This window comes from Sphaerodactylus townsendi, linkage group LG06 (assembly GCF_021028975.2).
Source record: "Sphaerodactylus townsendi isolate TG3544 linkage group LG06, MPM_Stown_v2.3, whole genome shotgun sequence".
Classification (NCBI taxonomy): domain Eukaryota; kingdom Metazoa; phylum Chordata; class Lepidosauria; order Squamata; family Sphaerodactylidae; genus Sphaerodactylus; species Sphaerodactylus townsendi.
The window spans coordinates 124,781,563-124,806,174 of record NC_059430.1 but is presented as its reverse complement, the minus strand read 5'-3'; the positions used below and the strand labels follow the sequence as shown (position 1 = coordinate 124,806,174).

The 24,612-nt window shown below is 48.9% G+C and overlaps 1 protein-coding gene across 1 annotated transcript in view; it reads right to left on the bottom strand.

The window, feature by feature from the left end:
• Positions 1-24,612, bottom strand: part of ATP1A3 (ATPase Na+/K+ transporting subunit alpha 3) — a 67,365-nt gene continuing 42,753 nt past the window's right edge. The window contains exons 14-23 of the mRNA XM_048502323.1: positions 21,894-22,030; positions 20,858-21,008; positions 20,018-20,186; positions 18,429-18,583; positions 14,514-14,637; positions 12,418-12,563; positions 6,769-6,899; positions 5,275-5,376; positions 5,086-5,177; positions 1-1,486 (exon numbers count right to left, since the gene is read on the bottom strand). Coding sequence (XP_048358280.1) covers positions 1,458-1,486; positions 5,086-5,177; positions 5,275-5,376; positions 6,769-6,899; positions 12,418-12,563; positions 14,514-14,637; positions 18,429-18,583; positions 20,018-20,186; positions 20,858-21,008; positions 21,894-22,030 — 1,236 coding nt within the window. The 3' untranslated portion in view covers positions 1-1,457. The remainder of the gene's footprint in view (positions 1,487-5,085; positions 5,178-5,274; positions 5,377-6,768; positions 6,900-12,417; positions 12,564-14,513; positions 14,638-18,428; positions 18,584-20,017; positions 20,187-20,857; positions 21,009-21,893; positions 22,031-24,612) is intronic.

Sequence of the window (24,612 nt, the reverse complement as noted above, 5' to 3'; positions counted from 1 at the left end):
TTTAAATATTCCACTTCTGGTTTTTATTCGTTAAATTTTTTTTTTCCTTGTTTTGGTTGGTTCACACAACAACACTATTCCCGAAACAGGAAGAGGAAGATGGAACAGGACAGTATGCCTCCCCCCTCCAAATGTGGGCCCCTCCTGTCCCCCTTCCCCAACCCTAAAACACAAAGAAATTAAGAGAGTATGTTGGGGGAAAGACACAGGGTGGTACAGCCACCTCACCCCGTCAGGAGGCAGAGAGCCCCCTCCCCGTCCTCCCCCCCCCCAAGACAGATGAGGAAGCGCAAACTCCCCTGGGGAGGGGACTATGGCTGTGGTCCCCTCTGCTCTGGGCCGGCTGGCAAGGCAGGGGTACCGGGAAAATGCCTGTGGGGGGGGGGAGGAGATGGTGGTTGAGCACCAGTGGGGGGGGGGTCCCTTTCCCCTCCATGGGTTCTTTCGAAATAAGAGGATGACAATGACTCCCCCCCCCCCCCATGCACACACACAGAGGGAAGAAACGGTAGAAAGCGGCTGTCTTGGTCCTAAAAGAGCAACTTTGTACATGCACAGAGGACTCTGGATTCCTGGGTTTCATTTACACATCTAGCAGAAGTCAGAGTTGGGCAGGAGAGATGGCGGTGGGGGGGGGGGGGGCTGGCGGCGTGTAATCCCGGTGTTTTTTTTTGTTCTCGCTAGGTTCGTCTCCCCTCCCCCCTCCCTTTGTGCTCAGCACCCAACACCACAGGTCCCGGAAAATTGTGAATGGGGAAAGTTGGGGGAAGCTCGATAGGGCAGTAGAGGGGGCTAACCCACATCTGGCCTCCATTCCCCCCACACACTCTCACGTATTTACACACACTCACACACTCAAGCACCCTATCCATGCCCCCCGGGATTGAGAAGAACTGCTAGGAGAACCGGGGGGGGGGGGTCACCCGCCAAGTGGGAGATGTTTGTGAAAAGTCTCGACTACTGCTAACCAGATAACAGTAACCCTGTCGCATTTGGCTCACATATCCGAGGCATTTTTGTTTTCTGGGCTGCCGCTGGTCCCAGGTTCTATCCCAGCTAGGGGAGGGAATTTTAAAAGGGGGAGGGCTCCAACACGAGAGTTTCGCAGAGGAGAATCCATTTCATTCGGATCTCCCCGCCGGCTTGTCTTCCCGGGTTGTTCCCCAAAAAACGAAAAAAGAAGGGAGCAGAGAACAGAGGGAGGGGCTGGGTGGGTGCCCCTCCCCCTCACCCCCCACCTGGGACATGCAGACAGGATGAAACAGGACACGTTCCCGGTCTCAGCCACCCAAAGTTGGGGAGACGGGGGTTTGGGGACGGGGACTCGGTTTGTTGTTTTGGCGTCCGAGAAGATGGTCCTGGCTTTGCGCTCGTCGTCGGAGGGGTAGGTGGGATTTTGGAGGGGGGGGTGTCCCCCCCTTGCAGAGGAGACACCAGCAACAGACCGAGGAAGAGGCTCAATAGTAGGTTTCTTTCTCCACCCATCCTGCAAGAGAGAAATTAACAGAAAAGGGGGGGGTTAGTGTCCAGCCTATTTCTACACCCCCCCATTTTTCCAAACGCTCGTCCTAACAGCTCCCTATTCCGCCTTGATGCCGCCACTCAAATAATTTCTAACCCCATGGATTCAAACCAAGGCAAAGACCCTAATTCCCATTACAACAGCACCCACTCACGCCCCGAGCTCATGTTCTCCTAATGTTGAGGCTAACCAGAAAATGTTTTTGAAGCCGGAAAGTGTGCGCATGAACTGCACCATAGCTAGGCTAGAGCTATTGCACAACTAGAGCAGCAGTGGAGTAGTGGTTAAGAGCAGGTGCACTCTAATCTGGAGGAACTTGAGCTGTGGAGGCTTATCTGGGGAATTCAGATTAGCACGGGCACTCCAACACACGCCAGCTGGGTGACCTTGGGCTAGTCACAGTTCTTCAGAGCTCTCTCAGCCCCACCTATCTCACAGGGTGTTTGTTGTGGCGGGGGAGAAAGGAGCTTGTAAGCCCCTTTGAGTCTCCTTACAGGAGAGAAAGGGGGGATATAAATCCAACTCTTCTTCTTCTACGTCGTCGTCTTCTAGTGAAAAGCTTGCCAAGAAGGAGGGGGAGTTTGGATTGATATCCTGCTTTTATCACCTGTTAGAAGTCTCAAAGTGGCTTACAAACTCCTTCTCTCCCCACAACTGACATTTTGTAAGCTTGGAGGGGGGGGGCTGACAGAGTTCTGAGAGAACTGTGACTAGCCCAAGGTCACCCTGCAGGCTTCATGTGGAGGAGCAAGGAAACAAACCTGATTCACCAAATTAGAATCTGGCACTCGTGTGGAGGAGTGGGGAATCAAACCCAGCTCTCCAGACTCCACCTCTCTTAACTACTACACCATGGCTAAGGAAGCAAGATGCAGAGACACTTTGGACCAGTGTAGAGACACTTTGGACTTAGTGTAGTGTCAAGGGAGCGGGGGTGGGGAATGCACAACGCACCGGGCATTCTGGGTGTGCGGCTGGGGCACAATTCCCCCTTGCTCCACCCCTGCTGTGGACCAAAGGGCTATTTTAAAGGATGGGATCAGACCACTGAGTCATTACCATCTTAGGGAGCCAGTTAAACCTTTCTTTATGGCCGCTCTCCTTATTTAGCCCCATCTTTGAGTTTGGAGATCAGCAATCAGTGGAAAATATTAATACGAGAAAAGTGACCATTTCGGTACATTTTTTTTTATCACTATGCACGTGTATGTGCCCGTCGAGGTCCGCGACCAACTTATGGTAGCCCCTGCAGCGAGAGGCTTTCAAAGCAAGTGCGAAGCAGAGGCCGTTTGCCGTTGCCTTCCTTTGCAGAGTTTTCCTTGATAGTCTCCCCTCGAAGTGCTGAGGCTGCTTAACTTCTGAGGTCTGACCCAGCTATACTACTTCCACATTTTAATCACATACCCCTAAACCAGTGATGGCGAACCTTTTCGAGACCGAGTGCCCAAATTGCAACCCAAAACCCACTTATTTATCGCAAAGTGCCAACACGGCAATTTAACCTGAATACTGAGGTTTTAGTTTAGGAAAAACGTTTGGCTCCGAGCCGTGTGTTACTCAGGAGTAAGCTTGGTGGTAGTTGGTGGCTTTGCTTTGAAGCAACTGTGCAGCTCTTCCAACGGGTGAATCACGACCCTAGGAGGGTTTACTCAGAAGCAAGCCCCGTTGCCAGCAACCGAGCTTACTCCCAGGTAAAGGATCGTGCTTTAATTTTTCGCATGAAAATCAGGGGGTTTAACAGCTCTTAACAGGGTTACCTACACTGCTTCCCCAAAACTAGGTCTTAGGTTTAATGCTAATAATCGAGCCCAGTGGCTCAGGCCAGCCTAGATGTGGGAGGGGGGGGGGCGACTCTATTTGTGCATGCCCACAGAGAGGGCTCTGAGTGCCACCTCTGGCACCCGTGCCATAGGTTCGCCATCACTGCCCTAAACAGACTGCTGAGCTCAGAAGCCTGACACATACTTCCAGTTCTGTACTTGGTATGCTGACCTAGTCTGGATTGTGGGAAAGCGATAGTGGTTGTCATAGACAAAGCCTATCCCTAACCCCAACTCCAAACCCAACCCCTAGGAGCCACGTCCCTGCAGAGGGCAAAATGCCCCAGCCATGCCCACCTGCAGAGCATGCAGAGTTGGGCCACCCCCAGTCCCGCCCCCTGGTCTGCTTGGAGATCAGGGACATGGCCAGAGGTGGGATCCAGCAGGTTCTCACCAGTTCCCGAAAGTGGGTTACTAATTATTTGTGTGTGCCGAGAGGGGGTTACTAATTGGGTCTGCTTTTCCGTTAGAAATTCCAAAACTCATAAAGTCCTGTTGTTTCCTATGTGGCTGGTTAGCGAAGGTAGAAAACGGGATAATTCTCCCTGTTGGGCTGTTTTAAAAACATGTTTGAGAAATATGGTAAAGTTCCTTGTTTAAGGAAAGTCTCCTTCTTTTGATTTCTAGAAACAAAATTAAGTATTTGAAAGTATTAAGTATTTGACAGGCAGTCAATTAGAGGAGAAGTAGTTGTTTCTGTTGGCAGTAGACAATAGGACTTGCTAGAATGAGTTTAAATTATGGACAGAAAGATACCAGCTGGAAATTAGGAACTTAGGAAGAGTTTTTTACAGTAACAGAGAAATTATTAATGCCCCGCCCTCTGAATGCCCGGCCACGCCCCGTTGTGCCCCACCCAGCCCCATTGGTGCTACTCCACTGTTTGAATCTCACCACCCATGGGAACCTGTTACTAAAAATTTTGAATCCCACCACTGGACATGGCCCCGCCACATTGCTTTTAGCAGGCCTAGTCCTACCTTGAACTATTTTTTCAAGTTATGGTGAGCATCTCAACAATAACTTGAAAAGATAGTCCAAGGCAGGACTGGGCCTGCTAAAAGCAGGGGGATGGGGCCACATCCCTGATCTCCAAAGTCAGTGCCTTGGACTATGTTTTCAAGTGATGGTGAGAATCTCAGCAACACACCCATGAGCCTTTCATGAATATGCAAATTAATAATTTGCATAGTTAGCACAGGCTCATGGGTATGTTGTTGAAATGATCACCATCACTTGAAAACATAGTCCAAGGCGATAACCCACCCCCACTTACTTTAATTCCGCCGGCAGCCAGCTGAAAAAGCAGCCTGCTCCAGCTAGGCTGTTTCGGCTCCGTGGTCGGTTCATTTTGCAACCCCTGTGACCAAATGGTGTGCGCCTGGAGACATGGGTTACCCCATGTCCCCGGGCAGATACGCCACTGGTGGTGGCCTTTTATCATCTTTGGAGGGCAGAGGAATCTCCTTTTTCAGGGGAGATCTTTTGCATCTGCCCATCATTGGATATTGCATTCTAGTGGTAATATAGCAATCATTTGCAAATAGACGGCGCCTTGACCACCCGGGAAAATTCCGTTCTGGACATCTGCTCCAGGAAGGCAACAGTGCAATATCTAATGAAGCAAGGGTATAGCCCTGGATAGACAGTTTTCATTGAGCCCCCTTCCAAAGGTTGTCGTACCTGCCCAGTTCCTGTGCAAACATGCGCATGCACACCCCTGCCTCTTCACAACCCACTCACCTCCTGGGTTACGGCGCAGTATGAGTTTGCGGATTTCATCATACACAAAAATGAGAAAGCTGTACGGGAAGGCGCAGAACCACCAGCTAGGCCTAAGGAGCGAAGGAACGGAGATTGGCGTGAGAGTCAGCGGGGAACAGAGGGTGAAAATTCCTCCAGAAAAATGGCTTGCCCGCCGCCCATACTCACTTCAGGGGATACATTCTCAGTGCCACGTCCATTCCGGGACAGTATGACAGGAAAGCCGCCAGGGCAGTCTCCTCAAAGAGCCCGAAAATAAGGATCTTGTTTCTGAGGGGGGAAGAGAGAAAGAAAGTCGGACTAAAAATCCTCTTCCACCTCCTTCCTGACTTAGCCACTCCAAAGAACAACATCCCCTCAGCTTTAGAATTTCCAAAGCCGCCACCGTTTTCTGACATTAGCCCAGAGGTGGGATCCATCAGGTTCTCACAGGTTCCCGAGAGTAGGTTACTAATTATTTGTGTGTGCCGAGAGGGGGTAACTAATTGGTGATTACGTCCCTCCTCTCAGCAGTAGCGCGCAGAACTTGAAGCAGTCTAGCAGGAGGTGCACCAGCATACGTGGCAGCCTGCACCTGCGTGTATTCGTTTCCCGCCCAAGGACTGGCACAGCGGCTGCATCCTTGCCACAGCCCCGCCCAGGAATGCCCCGCCCCTGGAATGCCCGGCCACGCCCCCGTCGTGTCCAACCCAGCCCAGCCCCATTGGCGCTACGCCACAGTTTGAATCCCACCACCATGGGAACCTGTTACTAAAATTTTTGGATCCCACCACTGCATTAGCCCTTTTGCGTGCGGAGGGAACGTGACAAAACACAAAGCAACACACAGCAATGACCCACAGCCAAAGACAACACCCCAGCATGTCCAGTGTGGGATCTCAAGCGTCATGCCTCATCTCTTCACGCCTGAGACACTCATTAAGAAAACGCTAAGTACAAAGAACACCCTTTTTCAATATTTTTTTTGGGGGGAAAGAGTTATTTTCAGTTCAGCCCAAAGCAGAGTTATACCCTTCTAAGCCTGGTTGTCCAACTGCCTCAGAAGAGCATAACTCTGTTTAGGATTGCACTGGGAATGTTGGCCATTATGGCAGCCCCCCCCCTTTTGAACCTGCGGGCACATCTGGAATTCTGACAAGGCATAATCGGCGCAGCAGCAAAATGGCTGCCTCAAAATGGCTGCTGCAGGAGGCGGAGCCAGTCACAAAATGATTGCCACTTCAGCAAGTGCCTGCTGGCGCCTCGTTGGGGACTTCCACCTTCTGGTTTACGTGTATTATTATTATCATCATCATTTTATTCGATTTAATATTTCGCCTTTCCTGGCCGAAGCCGAGCTCAGGGCGGGTAACAAACATTATCAAACGACATCTATAACCCAATAACTTAAGATGATAATTTAAAACATTCCACAGGAACCCTCATGGCAAATTAATAATTGATCCATTCACCCATTCTAACCTCCAGTTCCGCCCATTCTCGGAGATCTTATTTGGGCGAATGCCTGGCCACGCCCCCGTCATGCCCCGCCCAGACCCCATTGGTGCTATGCCACTGTTTGAATCCCACCACCATGGGAACCTGTTACCAAAAACTTTTGGATCCCACCACTGTGCAGAACTGCAAAGGTTGGCGTGTATTTTTAAATTACGGCGCTCTCACCTCATGCCCTGCTGGAAGACTGAATTCCTTCTGGTTTTGCAGATAATCAGGTCGGCCCATTGAACCACCACGATGCTGACAAAGAAGGCGGTGTGGCAGGTGAATTCCACAACTTTGCGCTGCTCATAAGTCTAGGAAAAGGGAGACAAAAATCAATATCCTGGGTGAGGAAGACCCACCAGAAATCCCCGTTTCTCTGACTCTCAAGACCAATCCATGCTCCACGTGAGTGACAGCTATATAACCTAAGGCCCGGCAGCCTTTTTGACCTTGTGGGCACCTTTGGAATTCTACGGCAGGGTGGTGGACACAGCCACAAAATGGCTGCCATAAGAGTTGTGGCCAAGCATAAAACGTGAAGGAGTGAAGTTGATAGGCTCAGAGCACAGCTCTGCCACAGAGCAGAGCTCTGTCAGGTTAAATAAACCAGTTCCGAAAGATTCCTCCGGTTCAATGATTTATTGTTCAAGACAGCATCGGGAACACTCCTCTGCAGTGGCGAAGCTACCAGAGGACAGGGGGTGCGCTGCACACAGGGCGCATGGTTTTGGGTCACGTGGGGGTGGAAAATTCCACCCAGACCCTTCCCCCTTCCCCCCACGGGCCCCCTGTAGTGCCCCCCCATGGCACCCCCCCACTTACATTACAAACCGAGCAGGCTGGAGAACAGGCTTCAAAGGCCCTGGTGGGAACTACATTTCCCAGGGTCTCCTGAGAAATGTAGTTCCCACCAGGGCCTTTGAAGCCTGGAATGGAACAGGCCTGTTCTCCAGCCTGCTTGGCTTCTAAAGTAAGTGGGGGGGCACCACAGGGGGGGACACCGCGCCGGGGGGGAAAGCCAGAGTACGCACCGGGCGCACTCTGGCCCAGCTACACCTCTGCTCCTCTGACAAGAAGACAGGAGGAGGTTCAAAGTGCTGGTGTCTGCGTACCTTATTTTATACATTTACAAACATCCCTCCCTGTCCTTTTCCATTGGCTGGGTTAAGAGGACATACAGACTGACCATCTTATCACCATTCTGCCTCTCTGCCCCTTGCCTACTTTGTAACTCTATATTTGGTCAAAATTTAAGTCAAAAACATCCTACTTTCACTACGTAATGGTTGCTATACTAACTAAGCTCTGTTCTGTCTTCATGTTTTTGTGCTCTTCTGCTTTTTCTGATCTCTTATCTACCTTACTACATTCCTGTGTGTTTACTAGACTTTCTGAAAAGTTCAGTATTTCTTTCCAGGCTGCCCCTTCAGTTTCGCTAGCTAATACATTTTTCATATAGGGCGCTTGGTTCTTTGTGAGTTACTCTAATTAATACAACTTGTGTGGTAAATATATTTCCCTTACGGCTTAAAGCATAATAAACTAATATCCCTGTCAAAGTCACTCGTAACTCAAATGGCAACTCTTCAGCATTTCAAGCAGAGGCTCTGTTTAACATGATACCTTTTAATGGGCACAGCCAATCAGAAGACCTGCTGGGCAAAAGACCCACCCCATTTCTAGAAGAGCTTGGTGGGTGGTATGGTGCCCAGGGGCACCACATTGAGGACCCCTGTCCTGAGGGAGCAGGGTTGAGATCACCCTGTACTGTCTGCCCTTCGGAGCTGATCCTCAGTATCCCACAACTGCTGGAATTCTCTCTAGGCTTAATAATTGAAGATCTCTGTATGCTGTCACCCAGAGAGATTCTGCAAACCTTAAAAAGCAGACTTTTAGAACAGGAATACCATATCTTATTGGGGCAAGCAAATAAATCATGCTCACCCCTTTCTGTTGGAATAGTCCCAAAACAGGGGCACATAGCCAAATATCTTGAACTATTAACTGAACCCCAACAGAGATGGATTATCACAAGGGCCAGATCCAATACCTTCCCATCGGCCATTACAAAGGGTCGCTACCTATCTATTCCTCTCCAGGATCGGGTCTGTCCACACTGTAAAAACCAAGTGGAGACTCTTGCTCACATTATACTCGACTGTCCAAGATATGTGGGTATTAGAATTCCTACTCTCCTAAATTTGGGTCTTAAGGTACAAAACCTGAAGGAGACTCTGACAACTCTGTTGTGGAGCTTTTGTTAAATAATACAGAGGCTGTGCTCTTGGAAAAAATAGCAAAATTTATTTTACAAGTGACAGAACTTTCTAAGTAATGTCCAATGCTAGATACAGTTTATCTGTCTGTGTTTTGAATGTACTTTTGATTTGTCTGTAAAGCTCTGGAGCCTATTTTAATATGCCTAATAAAGGTTGTTGTATTGTTGCCTTTAAAAACTGCTGGGATTTAGGATTTCACACCAATGCTGATATTGGCACACCTGGAAATTGTCAGTGGCCAACACTCAGTCTCATTATTATCTTGCTATTATTTATATCATAAAATCAGGGCCGGATTAAGACCTTTAGAGGCCCTAAGCACCAAAAAGATTATGGTACCCCCATATACTGTATATGTAATTCAAATAAAAAACAATAGTAAAGCATGAATAAATATCCTTATTTGTATTTTAAAAAACACATGCTATTCCATTGCTTTGTTGCCTTGAAGCAGAGGCATAACTCCAAGGGGACGTGAGGGGTGCACAATGCACGGGGCGTGCAGTCCTGTGGGGGCACAGCGAGGGCGTTCTGGGGGCATGGCGGGGGTGTTCTGGGGCAGGGCAGGGGCGGAGGACGCACTGGTACACCGGGCGCTTTTCCCCCTTGCTGCACCTCTGCCTTGAAGATACGTAGCATTTTGACTTACCCAAATCAAAGATGCAAAATAATGCTTATTGTTGCTTACTAATAACTGCATTAATACTACAAAACGTTTTCTCCTGCATTTTTAATGGCAAAGTCTTCGATCATATCCTCAACATTAATCTGACATAAGAAGAGTGAAGAAGAGTTTTGGATTTATATCCCCCCTTTCTCTCCTGCAGGAGACTCAAAGGGGCTTACCATCTCCTTGCCCTTCCCCCCTCACAACAAACACCCTGTGAGGTGGGTGGGGCTGAGAGAGCTCCGAGAAGCTGTGACTAGCCCAAGGTCACCCAGCTGGTGAGTGTGGGAGTGCACAGGCTAATTTGAATTCCCCAGATAAGCCTCCACAGCTCAGACGGCAGAGTGGGGGAATCAAACCCGGTTCCTCCAGATTAGATACACGAGCTCTTAACCTCCTACGCCACTGCTGCTCCTCCTAAGAAATCTGCTTCAATACTTAGGAGAGACCCGTGGAGGGCAGGGACACACTACGGGGTCCCTCTTTACTTGAGCCCCCAAGCAAGTGCTTATTTTGCTCAATGGTTAATCGAGGACTGCATAACATTGATAGCAGTCTCCATTCAACCAGCCAACGTGGGGCAAATCTTAGAGATGTCACCCCTGCCCATGTCTTGCGCAGATCCATGCCTCTCCACCACCAGGGGGCAGTCCTGGGTTTGCTGCCACATTGCGATGTAAGACACGCCATATGCTACACAGAAGTTGGGCTGACTGAACCGCTAGTGCAGTGGTGGCGAACCTATGGCACGGGTGCCAGAGGTGGCACTCAGAGCCATCTCTGTGGGCACGCGCAGAGTGCCCCCCCACACATCTAGGCTGGCCTGGGCCGCTGGGCTCGATTATTAGCATTAAACCTAAGACCTAGTTTTGGGGAAGCAGTGTAGGTAACCCTGTTAAGCGCTGTTAAACCCCACTGATTTTCATGGGAAGAAAATCCTTGTGAAGAAACTCCTTTACCTGGGAGTAAGCTCGGTTGCTGGCAATGGGGTTTGCTTCTGAGTAAACCTTCCTAGAGTCGTGATTCACCCATTGGAAGAGTTGCACAGTTGCTTCAAAACAAAGCCACTGACTGCCACCAAGCTTACTCCCGAGTAACACACGCCTCGGAGCGAATAGTTTTTTCTAAACTAAAACCTCAGTATTCAGGTTAAATTGCCGTGTTGGCACTTTGCGATAAATAAGTGGGTTTTGGGTTGCGATTTCGGCACTCGGTCTCGAAAAGGTTCGCCATCACTGCGCGAGTGTCTCCAGGAAGGAGGGGTTTGGAATGGCCTTTCTTCACCTTTAGGCCTGGATGCCATTCAGAGTAGACAGTAACGAACCAGAAGAGCTAGGGGTCTGTGGTTCCCAGCAGGGGCGTATCAGCCATGGGGATAGGGGGGTCAATTGACCCCGGGCGCCACCCACTAGATCACATGGGGGTGCAAAATCGCCCCCACACACACACCCCTCCTGCAGAGAGTTGTCCCCACCAGGCCCAGCCCTGCCTGGCTGCCGGAGACCGCTGCCGCCCTCCTCCACCAGCTAAGTGGGGCATAGGGAGGCGGGTGGAAAACCATTCAGGGGCATGCAGGGGAGCTGCCCCAGGAACCATTTATTGCCAGTACACCTCTGGTCCCAAGGCCCCCATAACATTCTTGATCAAGCCCCACGTGTTGTCTGCTACCAACCCAAGCAGCAACCAGTTATAGATAAAGTCTGCAACCACCAATTAACTCAAGGGGGTGGTACTCAGAGGTGGGATCCAACCAGTTCTCACCACTTCTCTAGAAGTGGTGACTAATTTTTTCTGAGTGCCGAGAAGGGGTTACTGAAGCAACCTCCCTGCCCAACAGGGACTGCAGGTGCGTGTGTGCGGCGGCGCCACTGTTTGAAGCCCACCACCCTCGGAACCTGTTATTAAAATTTTTGGATCCCACCACTGGTGGTACTCCCTATTGGCACCCAGGGATCATACCGCAGAGATGCAGGACCAGTGTATCACCCTCCAAAATACAAGACTGAAAATTTTAAAGGAAAAACAGTCTAGTTATTCCTGAATAGAATGCGCTGTGACCAATACCCATCCTGAGACTGTAGTAAAGAGAAGGAAACAATTGACTAAACATCCTTATACAGTAATTGGCTACGGGTTGGAATGTCGTGATGACTCACTTCCCACCAATGGGCACACAGGACTCACTTCCAGCCATGGAAGTCAGTCGTGCATGCTGATTGGTTGGAAGCCGGGCGGACAGGGCAGGGATGGCTTTTCACCTGCAGCCCTGATGGCCCCAGCATCAACCTCCAACCCGTAGCAAATTACATAGAAGGATGTTTAGGCACTGCCTTCGTCCAACCCATTATTTTCTGCATTATTGAACATAGTGCTTTGGTACAAGAGCATTTCCAGTTTGTATAATTAAACTGAATGCCAAAACGGATTTTTACTTTCAAACAGATTGGGGGAGTGGGGGGACAGGGCTAGATAGCCACTAGGACCAATGCGGAGCATTCTACAACGAAGATGGTCTGACATGTTCAGCTCTGTGGCAGAGTTATTTACAAGCCAACTAACATCTTTTTCTGAGACAGACTATAACAGCATGTATTCCAGCTATGGGTTCATGGGACAGAGCTCGAATCCTCAGATAAAAGGGCAAGAGAGAAACTCCTTCACTCCATGACAGAAACTACAGAAAAAGAAAACTACAGAAATTATACGGAAGGACACACTGTGATAAATGTTGTCCATCTTTAAGGTACCACTGCAGAAGCCCAAACATTTTGCTTAATTACAATGGATGAACAGAACTCTCCCCATGACATTTCAGCATCAGTTTCACTGAACGTACAACCTTGTGCTGCTATGTAACAGAACAGCTCCCCTCCCTCTTCTTACCCACTGCTGCCCATAAGAATCCTCCAGGTCGTTGACTGTCCGGTCGTCCCAGTTCAGACGGATGCCGACCAGCACGGAGGGAAGAAATCCATTCTCGGCCAGGATCACAAAGTAAGAGAAGAATCCGCCCAGCGCCTGAATCATCCCTGAAAAGCAAAATTTGAATTTGGAGACATCGTGGGCTTCCATCACAACTAAGTTGGTCAGTTTTGGATTGGGGGATTCACGGAGATTTAGGAGCAGAGGTGTATCACAGTGTGTAACAGACTTCTCTCTGTGATGCACCTCTGAAGATGCCAGCTACAGATGCAGGCGAAATGTTAGGAACGAGATCTACCTGACCACGGCCACGCAGCCCGGAAAACCCACCACAACCAGTTGAATCTGGCCGTGAAAGCTTTTGACAGTGCATGCTGTGTGGGGCTTTCATTATAGTATTATCCAACCCCCTACAAAGTCAGCCAGATCTAAACTCCCTGGTTATATTTTCCCTGGAACAGATGCCTCAGGGCTGGCTCCATTCCCTCTCTTCGGTTGCCAAGCTCCAGGTAGCACTTGGGGGTCTCCCAGAATTACAACTGCTGTCCAAGCTGTACTCTGGAAAAAAATGGTTGCACTGGAGAATGGCATTATACTCTTCTGAGGTTCCTCTTGTCATGATATATAAAAAAGAGAGTTTAAGTTCACTAAAAGGTCATCGTCGAAGTTAGCAGAAGTTTGCAAAACCCAGAGGACGGAGACAGTCAGTCTAGGGCAGTGGTGGCGAACCTTTGGCACTCCAGATGTTATGGACTACAATTCCCATCAGCCTCTGCCAGCATGGCCAATTGGCCATGCTGGAAGACTGATAGAGTATGTAGTCCACTAACATCTGGAGATGTAAGGATAAAACCACCGAAGATCTAGAAGGCAAAGAAGTAACGAAGATTGATCTTTAACATGATTGGTGAATTCAATTGTAATTCTAGACCAATGAGAGGCTGTTGCATGGGCGGGGAAAAGTATCCAGTGGGATGTATGCATTTGTATATGCTAAGATAGAGTTAGAGACGGAGTTAAGTTCAGTATGTGTTGAACTTTGTTCTTGCCGGAGAGTTCTGTATAGTATTATAGTCTTCTATAGAACAGACTTGTGTAACCTTGCTAAAGTAAAACCTTCCTATGGAAAGAACATCTCGTGTGAAGAGTATTCTTTTCCAGAGTGGTAGAAGGTTGCAGTGAGTGCAAGACAACTAAACATTCCCATCTTACCAGAGTGACTCCGCTTTAAACTCTGCTGATACCTCTAGGGTTGCCAGCTCCAGGTTGGGAAATACCTAGAGATTTTGGGGATGGTGCTTGCGGAAGGCAGGGGTTGAGTTTGGTATGGGGAGTGAATTCAGTATAATGCCATAGACTCCACTTTCCAAAGCAGCCATTTTCTACACGGGAACTGATCTCTGCGGCTTGAAGCAGAGTTGTAATAGCAAGAAATTTCTAGCCACCCCTTGGGGGCTGGAAACCCTACATTCTTCCTCTCTCCAAATCCTACCCTCCTCAGGTGCTTCTCCCAAATCTCCAAGAACAATTGAACCTTGGATTGGCAGCCATATTCATCTTCCAGCAATTTTTCTATCTTTGGCCCGTATAACACACCTAAACCCCAGTCTTCTTGGGAGGCGAAAGCCAGATCTCAAACAACCTGGCCTTCTGTACCTTTCCAGAATACAGTGGCGTACCGCCCATTGGGGAAAGTGGGCAGTTGCCCAAGGCGCAGAAATTTGAAGTCACATGGGGGCCCCTGATTTCTTAGCCCTGCCCACTCTGGCTAAGCCCCACCCACTCTGTACGGTGGCCCACAAGCCACCAGAGGCAGAGCAGGAGGACGGGGAGCTCTTCCTCTGGTGAACTTGGGCTGCTGGAGCCATCCGGGAAGGGTGAGTGCCGCGGCTGGGCTGCTCTGCCCATTGGGGGGCATCAAACTCAGGTTTTGCTCAAGATGCCAGTTTGCCTAGGTATGCCCCTGCCAGAATATCATCCTATTCCCAGCCCTGACGACACATGCTCTCCCCAGCTCCGTGGGAACAGCGCCCTGCCTCCCCTCAACCCCCACTCACCAATCTGCCCATAAGCCATGCTGATCAGTCGCTCATTCACCAGCTTGTCAGTTTTGGGGTTTCGTGGCTGACGCTTCATGATGTCGCTCTCAGCTGCTTCATAAGCCAAGGAGATAGCAGGCACCTACGGACGAAAAAGAGAGAACTGTTAGAAGGAAAGGCATTTTCAGATCGTTCTGGATAGTCCAAAACATTTCTATTGTTGTTACTTTCAGAACTTGGGGACAGAACATTCCGGCCCTATTGAACAGCTAACCTTTTGAGAAACTCTGGAATGACAGTCAGCTTCTTTCACCATGAGTTGGATACACAGAGGCTCTTTCTGCACAAACCTTTTGAAACATTTCGAGGCAGGAAATAAAACATTTCGTCCATGGAGTTCCACATTGTTTGTACCCCCTTTGGTTCCCAAAACATTTTCTTTGCAGCCTCAAAATGTTTTAAAGAAATGTTTTTTAAAAACAATTCTTTTGTTGAAACTATTTTGAAAACATCTTCAGTTGCCAGAGCAATCTTTTAATGTCTCTGTGCTGTCCCCGAATATTCTCCTCCACGCCATTTTCTGAGCTCACTCCATTCCCCTTTGCCTGTTTATTAATTGTAATAGTTCTGTTTGCTTGTGCTTTTTTAAAAAAAATCCAGGGGGGCAATCTTTGAAGCATTGAGTACCCGAGGAGATGAGAATAGCACCATGAAGTTTTGAAGCACTGAAGAATTGATTCAACACAGAACTTAAAAAGGGGGGGGGGGTCACATAATGGCAGCTATGAATCATTTTGAGGGTGGTGAGTGCAGACATACATCATTGTAAAAGGGGATCTGAAAACGTTTTAGAAACGTTTTAGGCGATTATGGAAAAGGGATCGAAAATTTACAGCATGTTATAACCTAAAAGCAAATTATTATAAAATGTTATACAGGTGGTATCTGACACCAAAACATTTGGCAAAAATGTATAAAAAGATATCTAATAGATGTTGGAAATGCCAAAAACATGAGGGATCTTTTTTCATATGTGCTGGCTAAATCCTTTTGTGACATGATACTTAAAGAAGTGCAGAAATTTCTGAAAATAACAATGAAGAAAAAGCCTTAAGTTTTTCTACTGGGATTAATTGGAGGTGATATCCCAAACCAATATAGACTGCTTTTCATGTATATGTGCAAGGACATTGTATGCCCAGAAATGGAGAGGAAAAAATACCAATCAAGGACGACTGGATACAGAAGATCACAGAATATTCAGAATTAGCAAAATTAACAACCATACTAAAGAACAGTAATATAGAGAAATTTGTAGAAAACTGGAAACCTATTACGGATTAACTATTGAGAAAATATGGCAGAAGAGAAATAATTGCAGGATTTGATAGTTAAAAGAAAACAACAGACTCAAATAGTATATTAGAAATGACGTAGAGTGTAACCAATAATACGTTTTATTAGATGCATGAACCTAGAATGGATTAGAATTCCATAGTGAGACAGCGGGAAGTCATTATTTGGATATTTTCTTGCTCTCTTTTATCTTTCTCCCCCTTTTTTGTATTTTATGCTTATGTTTTGTACTGCTGTGGTGAGGCATGGAAGTATTTATGTCTATTGTTATTTCCTTTTGTGTTCCTATATGTTGAGAATATAAAAATATATATACCGGTATGTATAAAAGAAACGTTTTAGATTATTTGTGCAGAAAGGGACAGAGGCAGCCATTTTGTTAAGCTGGTACCATCCTCTCCCTCTGTGTGTAAACCATCCTCTCCCTCTGTGCGTAAACAGTAAAAAGGGTTCGAAGGCTGTGCTTAATAATCACACCAACAGCAGGTTTACCCTACAGATGCCAACCAGTTTGACTGTCTTGTCTTTTTCCCCTAAAAAAAACCCCTATAAAATTATATAATTATAGTTCTGTGGTTCAACAAGAGAATTTTCCACCTCCTTGTAAGAATTATATGTTCCCAGGGCAATCTCACTTGAAAACTAGTTTCATTGTAAAATAACAAACAAACAAACCCTGTATGTAGAAATCTAGCTGTAAGGGAGAGTGGGGTCTAGATTAGCCTCTCCTGGGTACACTTTTTAAAGGCAGGGATTTTTATGTATGGATGGATGGATTCAGTCCTGTTGTCCCCTAGCTGATTGGAACAGCCCAAGAACCCAATCTTCGAGACCGCATCACCCCATATGTCCCTGCACGGCCTCTCCGCTCAACGGAGGCTAATTTATTAGTGGTCCCTGGCCCCTCAATGATGCGGCTGGCCTCCACGCGGGCCAGGGCCTTTACGGCTCTGGCCCCGGCCTGGTGGAACACCCTTCCTCCGGCTGTCCGGGCCCTGCGGGACCTTAGCAGTTCCGCTTAGAGGCCTGTAAAAGCGAGGAGTTGTTCCGCCCGGGCCTTTGGAGGGACCAGCAGCTGAAAATGGAGTGCCCGGATGCTGATGGAAGGCCTGTCATTTAGGCTATCATCTAATGTGTCAAGTCACAAGCCTTTATTGGCATAAAATAAACATACAAAATCAGCATACAAAATTTGCCCATTATTGCTCACAATTATAGACACTGGTACTAAAATAAATGCTAAATACTAAAATATATACATGGTCACTTCTCTGTAACTATAGGACATTCAGCCCTTCAGCTAAGTTAACTCATAGCGTCATCGGATACTGACAGGAGCTAGCAAAATTACTGGTGGCTATATGTGGTCATAATACAGAGGCATTGGTGGGTATTCATCTAGACTGCCGTCTATTATTGTTAGCAGAAATTTTGCTACATTCTCACACACTGTGGGATCCATGTTGTTCAAAAGCATAGGTATCTTAAGAGCATCAGTTAGATTGTTATACAGAAATGGGATAAGTGCAGATTGTGACATTCTGATTTTTGCAAACCTTACACAATGAAAGAGGGTATGATCGAGTGTCTCCATGACATGTGGCTCGCCTCCCTCCCCGCCCCTCTTTTTCTTCCGGGAAAATTTTAATGCAATATGGGGCCGGTCGGACGCCTCTTCTTCTTCTTATTATTATTACTATTAGTGTTTGTTACCGCTGTTTTAAATATTTTAGTGGCTTGTTTTACCGTGTTTTATGTTGTACACCGCCCAGAGCCCCTAGAGGATGGGGCGGTATAAAAGTTTAAAAAAATAATAAAATAAATAAATAAACTAGGTTTGCTGACATCTAGCTGCAAGGTAGAGATATCCCAGAACTATACTTGATCTCCAGACCACAGAGACCGGTCCCTCTGGAGAGAATGGCTGCTTTGGAGAGTGACATCACTCCTTGCTAAAGTCCCTTCCTTCCCCAAATCCTGCCTTCCCCAAGTTGTACCCCCAGATCTCTAATAATTCCCAACCCGGAGCTGGCAACCCTACAAAGAATGTTTCCTACTGCCAGGGGAGTAGCTGAGCGAAATGGTGTCTGGGACTCGCCCTAGGTCCGTGGTGGCGAACCTTTGGCACTCCAGATGTTATGGACTACAATTCCCATCAGCCCCTGTTAGCATGGCCAATTGGCCATGCTGGCAAGGGCTGATGGGAATTGTAGTCCATAACATCTGGAGTGCCAAAGGTTCGCCACCACTGCCCTAGGTGCTGTGCCCCTCAGCTTGGCCCAGCCCCCCTGAAACTGCATCCCATACCAAACTCCAGCAGAGTTCGAAGCAGGGCTCGGTGGGGGGAGGGGCACAGTTCTGTAATGCATCCCCCACATGACCATAGGCAGTATTGCTCCAGCCCCCCCTGTACTCCCCTAGCTACACCACTGCCCTCTGCATCTGTTTGTGCGGATCACACTGGAACAGCAAAATAAGCCAAGGTCTCATTGGTATAAGCAGCAATGGAGAAGCCAGGGAGCAAGACTATCTGAGCGGAGATGTTGGACAAACAGAAGCCTGGGGGGAATGACTCACCATGTCAGTTCCCAGATCGATGCAGAGGATGGTGATGGTCCCTAGGGGCAGGGGGATGTTGGCCATGATGAACAGCAAGAAAGGCGTAATCTCCGGGATGTTACTGGTCAAGGTGTAGGCAATGGATTTCTTCAGATTGTCAAAGATCAGGCGTCCTGGCAGGAGGGAGACACATGGGCATAAAGGGGAGAGACGGGGGGTACAACTGGGGGGCAGGGAAAGCAGGGTTCCCAGAAGTCAGAGCCAAGCAGGTCTCTGCATCCCCTGGCATGGTTTTGAGAGCTCTCCCTTTCTCTCTAGGCTGCGTTCTACAGGGCCGAAGCTAGAGGGAACTGTGCCCTTGCCACGCCCCTGCACACCCCCGCCACACCTGGAACGCCCCTGGAACTCCCTGGAACGCCCCCACACCAGCGCGCACCCGGTGCATCGTGCATCCCCCTGTCCCCTTGGCACTACGCCACTGGCATTCTGCACCCCATCTTAACTCTCCCAACTTCCCCCTGCCTGTGCTTTTTTTAAGGGGAGGAAGGGGTGAATATTGGTTCCCACCTCACATACAGAATGTAGAAAACAGTTTGTGTAGCCAGTCCACATAGGACAAGACAAAAACTCTGGATTTTTTCCACAGAACTTGGGTTCTGTGTGGTTTCCGGGCTGTGTGGCCGTGTTCTAGCAGCATTCTCTCCTGACGTTTCACCTGCATCTGTGGCATCTTCTTAAGATCCTCTGAAGATGCCAGCCACAGATGCAGGCGAAACGTCAGGAGAGAATGCTGCTAGAACACGGCCATATAGCCCGGAAACCACACAGCACCCCAGTGATCCCGGCCATGAAAGCCTTCGACAATGCATTCCCACAGAACATTTGGATTTCCACTGAACATCTCTTGCCTTGAAAACTTGAAAGGGTTGTCCTAAGTTGGACGTGACTTGACAGTACTTCCCTCCACTGAATTCCCACTACCCTAGACCCTAGAGCAGGGGTGGCCAACCTATGGTGCTCCAGATGTTCATGGACTACAATTCCCATCAGCCTCAGCCAGCATGGTCAATTGGCCATGCTGGCAGGGGCTCATGGGAATTGTAGTCAAGGAACATAAGAACATAAGAACATAAAATAAGCCAGCTGGATCAGACCAGAGTCCATCTAGTCCAGCTCTCTGCTACTCACAGTGGCCCACCAGGTGCCTTTGGGAGCTCACATGCAGGATGTGAAAGTAATGGCCTTCTGCGGCTGTTGCTCCTGAGCACCTGGACTGTTAAGGCATTTGCAATCTCAGATCAAAGAGGATCAAGATTGGTAGCCATAGATCGACTTCTCCTCCATAAATCTGTCCAAGCCCCTTTTCAAGCTATCCAGGTTAGTGGCCATCACCACCTCCTGTGGCAGCATATTCCAAACACCAATCACACGTTGCGTGAAGAAGTGTTTCCTTTTATTCGTCCTAATCCTTCCCCCCAGCATTTTCAATGAATGCCCCCTGGTTCTAGTATTGTGAGAGCACCATAGGTTGGCCACCCCTGCCTTAGGCCCTGACCAAACACCCCCTACAACGGCCCCTGTTCCAGATCCAACCCTTTGTCACTTACCCTCTTCCACTCCGGTAACAATGGATGCAAAATTGTCATCCAACAAAATCATGTCAGCCGCCTGCTTGGAGACGTCGGAGCCGGCAATGCCCATGGCCACCCCAATGTCAGCTTTTTTCAGGGCTGGGGAGTCATTTACTCCATCCCCTGTGACGGCCACGATTGCACCCTACGCGAGAAGGAAGGAACACGAGGTGCTGTTACGTTCTCTCCTCCCAAAGAAATGAATCCTGGCTAGGTGGCCCTGACACCGTATGGCCATGGTGGCGAACCTTTGGCACTCCAGATGTTATGGACTACAATTCCCATCAGGGACTGATGGGAATTGTAGTCCATGGCATCTGGAGTGCCAAAGGTTCACCACTGCCCTATGGATTGGAGAAGGGTGAATTTACCAGGAGTTGCCCACTAGGGGGAGAGGTGGTCTCGGGAATAGAGTTGCCAACCTTTAGCTGGTAGCTGGAGCAGTGGCATAGGGGGAGAAAATGGTGCCCGGGGCAAAGTGGCGCCCCCTGCCCCTGCCCCCACTTACTTTAGTTCAGGCTGAAAAAACGACGTGGTGGGAACTACACTTCCCAGGAGATCTTAGGGAAAGGGGGAAGGGTGTGGGGATGATTTTCTGCCCCCCACGTGACCCCAATGGTGCACGCCCGGGGCAGGGTGCCCCCAGGCTCCGTTGCAGCTACGCCTCTGGGCTGGAGAGCTCTGGCTATTATAACTGATCTCCAGTTGACAAAGGCTGCGGGGGTCCCGCCCCTCCTCCAACCCCACCCTCCCCAGGCTCCGCCTCCCCAACCTCCAGGTGTTTCGAAAACCAGAGCTTGGGAACCTCCTTCCTACCTGCCTCTGGCAACCCTCCACAATGATGAGTTTCTGTTGCGGGGAGGTGCGGGCAAAGACGATCTCGGTGTGGTTCTGTAGAATCTCGTCGATCTGATCTGTCGTCATCTCCTTCAGATCCGTGCCGTGGATCACGCAGGCTTTGGCATCCCTGGGTAGGGGAGAGATGGTAAGATTTGCCCCTCTGTGCCCAGGCATAGGGCATGGCGCTGGCCAATGCCGGAGCGAGGGGGAACTGCGCCCCTGCCACGCCATGCCACGCCAGAGGTGGGATCCAACAGGTTCTCACCAGTTCCCGAGAGTGGGTTACTAATTATTTGTGTGTGCCGAGAGGGGGTTACTAATTGGGTCTGCTTTTCCGCTAGAAATTCCATTAGGTCCAAAAACCATAAAGTCCTGTTGTTTCCTATGTGGCTGGTTAGCGAAGGTAGAAAACGGGATAATTCTCCCTGTTGGGCTGTTTTAAAGACATGTTTTAGAAATATGGTGAAGTTCCTTGTTTAAGGAAAGTCTCCTTCTTTTGATTTCTAGAAACAAAATGAAGTATTTGAAAGTATTAAGTATTTGACAGGCAGTCAATGAGAGGAGAAGTAGTTGTTTCTGTTGGCAGTAGACGATAGGACTTGCTATAATGAGTTTAAATTATGGACAGAAAGATACCAGCTGGAAATTAGGAACTTTTTTTTACAGTAAGAGTTTTTTACAGTAACAGAGAAATTATTAATGCCCCGCCCCCAGAATGCCTGGCCACGCCCCCGTCGTGCTCCGCCCAGCCCCATTGGCGCTACGCCACTGTTTGAATCCCACCACCATGGAAACCTGTTACTAAAATTTTTGGATCCCACCACTGCCGCAAACCCCAGCATAATTTCCTGGTGAAGCCCATTCCTTTCTTAAACCCTGCCTGCTTCCCCCTTCCCCAAACCTTTAGGAATGTTCCAACCCAGAATTCTTTGCTTCCCCCTCCCATCTCTGCAGCCCCACCATTGGCTCCCCCCTCTCCCCCCACCTTTTCTCCAGCCTGCTCTCCCCTCACCTGGGGTTGACCTGACTGACTGGGATGTTCAGACGAGCCGCAATGTCTTCCACTGTCTCGTTGCCCTCCGAGATGATGCCGACTCCTTTGGCGATGGCTTTCGCTGTGATTGGGTGGTCGCCTGTGACCATGATGACCTGGTGGAAGAGATAGGTGGGAGGTCGAAGGGCAGCCAGTGAATGGAAAGAGGCCAGAATGACCAGCCGGCAAACCACCCTGGGCTCCCTTTCAAGAGCGAGAGAGTTCAGGGGGAGGCCCCAATGAGGACAGAAACTCGAAGAGACACGAAGCGCTCCAATACTGCCTGCAAGTAATATCACTGGTGTCCCTAATTACTAAACTATAGCCCTCAACTGCACGTTAAAGGTATATAAAGTGAAACCTAATAACAAGATGTTCAAACAAACAATCATACAAAGACAGAAGTCAACGGCAGATCGTTCTGTACAAGGGAAAAACAGTCATGTAAATTTCCAATAGTCACTGCGAGTCTGTCTGTAACCAGTGGTGGGATCCAAAAATTTTAGTAACAGGTTCCCATGGTGGTGGGATTCAAACTGTGGCGTAGCACCAGTGGGGATGGGCGGGGCATGACGGGGGCGTGGCCGGGCATTTCGGGGCGGGGGATTCCTGGGTGGGGCTGTGGCAAGGATGCAGCCGCTGCGCCGGTCCTTGGGTGGGAAACGAATGCACGCAGGCGCAGGCTGCCACGCACGCTGGGTGCACCTCCTGCTAGACTGCTTCAAGTTCTGCGCGCTACCACTGAGAGGAAGGATGAAACTAAGGCCAAAATCATGTGGCAAAATCACCAATTAGTAACCCCCTCTCGGCACACACAAATAATTAGTAACCTACTCTCGGGAACCTGTGAGAACCTGCTGGATCCCACCTCTGTCTGTAATGGTACGCCTTTAACCATGTCCTTCTAAGAGTCAAGAATGAGTTGTTACGTATTTGTTTCCAGAGCAAGTCGACAGCCACAGCAATGCCCAATATATATGCTTGCTTGGCATACAACCTTCAGGGGATGATGGGAACTGTACTCCATAACATCTGGAGGGCCGCGAGTTTGACACCTATGCTTTAAAGGGAATCACTTCAAAGTTGGGTCATCCTCCATCTTTCACCTTGATAGCAACGACAGAACGCCTCATGCATAAAGATGCGTTTTCGAAAAGAACTTCATCAGTGTGACTCACTTCTTATAATAGATAAAACTGGTCACACACATTACGCATGGAGGCCCAAATGACCCACAATTTTTGGAGGGGAAGACATAGGCTGCTTTTAGCTCACCAACCCATATCTATATTTAGGAGAAGGAGGCACCCGTTCGTGCCCCAAGTTTAAGCTCTGGATTTCCCCGTAATGTTGAGGCTAAGCAGAAAAGATTATAAAGGCAAAGTGAGTGTATGAACTGGACCATAACTAGAATAGGGTTACTCCACAACTAGTTAAAGGCTTGCCAAGTAAGAGGAGGAGGAGGAGTTTGGATTTACACCCCACTTTTCTCAACTGTGAGGAGTTTCAAAGCGGCTTACAAACTCCTCCTCCTCTCCCCACAACTGGCACCTTGTGAGGTGGGGCTGCGAGAGTTCTGAAAGAACTGTGACTAGGCCAAGGTCAGCCAGCAGCAGAAGAGCCGAATCGAACCCAGTTCACTAGCTTGGAGTCTGCCACTCATGGGGCAGAGTGGGAAATCAAACCCAGTTCTCCCAGTAAAATCCACCTGCTCTTGACCACTACATCTCACTGGCTCTCAGTGCACTTTCTCACAACCTAAAATTCGGCACAAGGCAAGCTGTTTATAATTTAATGCAGGAATTCTGAACGGATGCAAGCTGATATTTAATCAAAAGCCCCCCGACTAGATCTGGTGCCAAATTTCTTTCCAGGGAAGTAACTTTGACTCCAACACAGACGAGCTGTCCAGACATGTGGGTTCTAATGAAAGAGCAAACAAATGCGGAGGGTCTCTCTATCGAGATGACTATCCTGAAAAAGAGCCCAAAGGGGCAACAGCTCTGCAGCCGCCATTGGCTCAGCTGCTCTGATGTCGTAGAAGGCTTAGCCAAACAGCTGTCATGGAGCAAATGTTTTCCTACGTTTAATGCTGCAAGATCATGGGCCACCCTGGGATTAACGGAAATGCACCAGAATGATGCATATGCTACTGATTTCACAGCAGTGGCATAGCGCCAAGGGGATAAGGGGGTGCGTGCGATACATCGGGTGTGCGCTGCTGCGGGGGCGTGGCGGGGTGCACATGTGCCCCAGGCGCAGTTCCCCCTTGCTCTGGCCCTGTTTCAGAGGGGCTTTCCGCACTGACAGAGTTGTACTGGTTTCTATCTAGGTTCACCTCAGTGTATCCACACTGCAACTGAGCTCAACGTTGTTGTGTCTCAGTTCCCCTCCCTCAGAACTGCGACATCCCTGTCGCAGTTATGAACTGCACCTTTCTGCTGGAACAAGGTCGATACCGCTTCGAAGCTTCGAAGTGCGGACGCATCGAAACGACACCTCATCCGTTCAACCAATCAGGAGCCTCTTTTGTGGCATGCGCAGAACGGGAGAGTCGTGGCGGGCGTGTAACTGTAAACTGTAAAAACTGTTTAAAAAAAAGAACGCTCCCGTTTCCCATGGTAACACAAGCTCCAATCACGATCGAGGAGCGAAACAGGCACCAAGATGATCCCGCCCACTTAGCTCGGTTCCAGGG